The 2,753-nt window shown below is 39.6% G+C and overlaps 1 protein-coding gene across 1 annotated transcript in view; it reads left to right on the forward strand.

Annotated features, from left to right (window-relative positions):
- The window catches only part of LOC104705555 (upstream activation factor subunit spp27-like), a 3,265-nt gene continuing 800 nt past the window's right edge, over positions 289 to 2,753 (forward strand). Inside the window, exons 1-8 of the mRNA XM_019246362.1 lie at positions 289 to 806; positions 994 to 1,096; positions 1,200 to 1,374; positions 1,834 to 1,966; positions 2,059 to 2,179; positions 2,315 to 2,489; positions 2,589 to 2,648; positions 2,729 to 2,751. Coding sequence (XP_019101907.1) covers positions 475 to 806; positions 994 to 1,096; positions 1,200 to 1,374; positions 1,834 to 1,966; positions 2,059 to 2,179; positions 2,315 to 2,489; positions 2,589 to 2,648; positions 2,729 to 2,751 — 1,122 coding nt within the window. The 5' untranslated portion in view covers positions 289 to 474. The remainder of the gene's footprint in view (positions 807 to 993; positions 1,097 to 1,199; positions 1,375 to 1,833; positions 1,967 to 2,058; positions 2,180 to 2,314; positions 2,490 to 2,588; positions 2,649 to 2,728; positions 2,752 to 2,753) is intronic.

Genomic DNA, 2,753 nt, shown 5'->3' on the forward strand with positions numbered 1-2,753 from the left:
AGTCTCAGCTCTCTCCCGATAAGGTCTAATTATCTTTGACTTTTGAATCAAAACTTTTACTTTTCTAAGATTAAAGTCGTAACCTTCATATGATTTATTTGCATCTTACGTGGTCCAGTCTTATATGGCTTCACGAGGGTTGCTTAAAACCACATTTTATAAAGAAATCTCTTTACTTGTACGGTACTTTACTTTTTTGGATTGGTTGATGGAAACTTCTAGAGAAGAAAAATATCCAAACTATTTTGTTTTTGTTTTTTCAATCAAATCATAACTAAAACAATACCACAAAAAAACGTGTTAATGTTTTGCCATGGTCATATTCTTCTAACCATCCATGGTCATGGTCGTATAGGACCCAAAACGACGACGTTTCCCTTTCTCTAAGTTCTCCTCCTCCACATCAAGAGAGAGAATCGGTTTTTGGCTTTTGCATCAGCCGCTTCGTGTTTTTTTCTTCAATAACGGAAAAGTATGGTTTCCGACTTGGACCTTGTGACCAGACTCCGTGAGATTCTCGGTAGCTCCGACCTAGAAAAGGCGACTCCGGCTAGCGTCCGTCGTCAACTCGAGACGGATTTCGGTGTCGACTTTACTGATAAGAAAGCCTTCATTAGGGATCAAATCGACGCTTTTCTCGAGACCAATGGTGCTGTAGAAGAAGAAGAAGAAGAAGAAGAGACCCCTAAGGCAGAACATGACAGTGATGCCGACGGAATCAAGTCGGAAATTGAAGTAGCTGATGGAGAAGGCGAAGACGGCGACGGAGATGGAGGAAGTGAAAGTGAAGAGGAGAAGGAGGAACGGTAATTTCTCTTTGTATTGATTCTGGTTTATCTCAAATTGGAATCTTTTGAATTCCAATACCAATGAATCAACGATCACACACACAAAAATTGAGTTTTTATAGGAATCGTTTCGATCGAACCAACTAATCAAAATGATTCATTAGTGTGGTGGTTTAAATATACATGTTCATTGTTTATGTGTTAGGCCAGTAAAGGCCAAGAAACGAGGAGGTGGCTTTACCAAAGTATCTCAGCTTTCTCCACAGCTTGAGAAGGTTGTTGGTACATCTCAGTTAGCTCGAACCGAGGTTATATACTTGTTCTGTCTTTGTTCTACAAGTGTAATGGCGATGCTTTGGAGTGGAATTTACTTCATTCTTTTTGTCCCCTGTGTGTATATATATTATTCAGGTTGTGAGGAAATTGTGGGATTATATCAAAGAGAAGGATTTGCAGGACCCAAAGGACAGGAGGAAGATTGTGTGTGACGAGTTGCTTCATTCCTTGTTCCGTGTCAAGACCATTAATATGTTTCAGATGAACAAGGCTCTAACCAAGCATATTTGGCCCTTAGGCGAGGGAGATGGTAACTTCCTTTTCATTTTACTGCTTTCACAGTTTTCTGTAGGGTGGTGTTTATAATAACTATAAAAAGCTCTAGTGTTTAGATTTCTGCTTAAATTCTTCATGGACTTGATGCGTCTGGTACAGTCACATTGGACTGCGTTGATGATCCTAAGTTGATTGATAGGCTAAGAAGTTGTCTAATGTGGTGCATTGATCCTAAGTTGCTTGATAGGCGAAGTTGTATCATGTGGAGTACTCCGCTGTAGAGACTGATCATGTGTAACTGTGTGGAAAGAATTTTCCCCTAGCGTTTGTGTTGTTAAGGTGCTTATATATTTGTGCAAGAGACCACTCCAATGAACATGAATTTGTTTTTTACGGTATTATATATTTTCTGAGTACCTTTTTAGGGTTGTAGACAGCAGTTTCTGAGTTTGTGTTATGCAAGTATAATGAAATGACTTTTTTTTTCCACAAGAATATGATGCTGAAGATGAGGCATCGGAGGGAACAGACAAGAAAGGGGAGCAAAACGAAGAAGTGGGAGAGAATAAGGTTGAAGAAAGTGAAGATGAGGAAGTTAGGAATTTGCGGAAACGCAAGAGAAAAACGTTAGTTCTCTCTTTCTCACGCAGATTTTGTATTGTCCAGCTAGTTATTGCCACTCTGATTCTCATAAACTAAGTTTTTCTCTATCAAATAGGCCTGCCAAGTCGGTAGAGAAGCCCAAGAGAAAAGGAGGAGGCGGCGGCTTTGCTAAAATTTGCAGCCTCTCACCGGAGCTTCAGGCATTTACTGGGGTGACAGAATTAGCCAGGACAGAGGTACATGTCTGACTCGAGGGAATTAGTTTCTCTTCGTTATATAACTCAAGATCTGAGCCTAAATTCCAAGTTACTTATCTAATCTATCGTAACCAAATCCCTTGTTTTAACATTTTGTCTGTTGAATGGTTTTAGGTGGTGAAGTTGCTTTGGAAGTACATAAAGGAGAACAAATTGCAAGATCCGAATGATGGACGCACAATAATATGCGATGAGTCATTGCGATCTCTGTTCCCGTTCGAGTCAATCAATATGTTTCAGATGAATAAACTGCTAACAAAGCACATATGGCCTCTAGAGGATAATGCAGGTATTTGATGACTGGAAAGTTCTTACATTTTACGGGAGCCATCTTTTCCCGATTTTGGCATTTTAACCATATACTAATTGTTGTTTGTCTCTGGTCTAGGAGAATCAATTAGCTCTAACTCCCCAAAGAATGGAAAGCAAAAAATGGAATCAGTTGGAGGTAAGAAAGCTAGATGAATCTCAACTTGTCCCTTTTGTCATCATGGTATAAACAAAGCATATGCATTTGATCCGACACAGATAGTGAGGAACCAGACGAGGAAGA

The sequence above is a fragment of the Camelina sativa genome, chromosome 1 (genome assembly GCF_000633955.1).
Source record: "Camelina sativa cultivar DH55 chromosome 1, Cs, whole genome shotgun sequence".
In the NCBI taxonomy this organism is placed as follows: domain Eukaryota; kingdom Viridiplantae; phylum Streptophyta; class Magnoliopsida; order Brassicales; family Brassicaceae; genus Camelina; species Camelina sativa.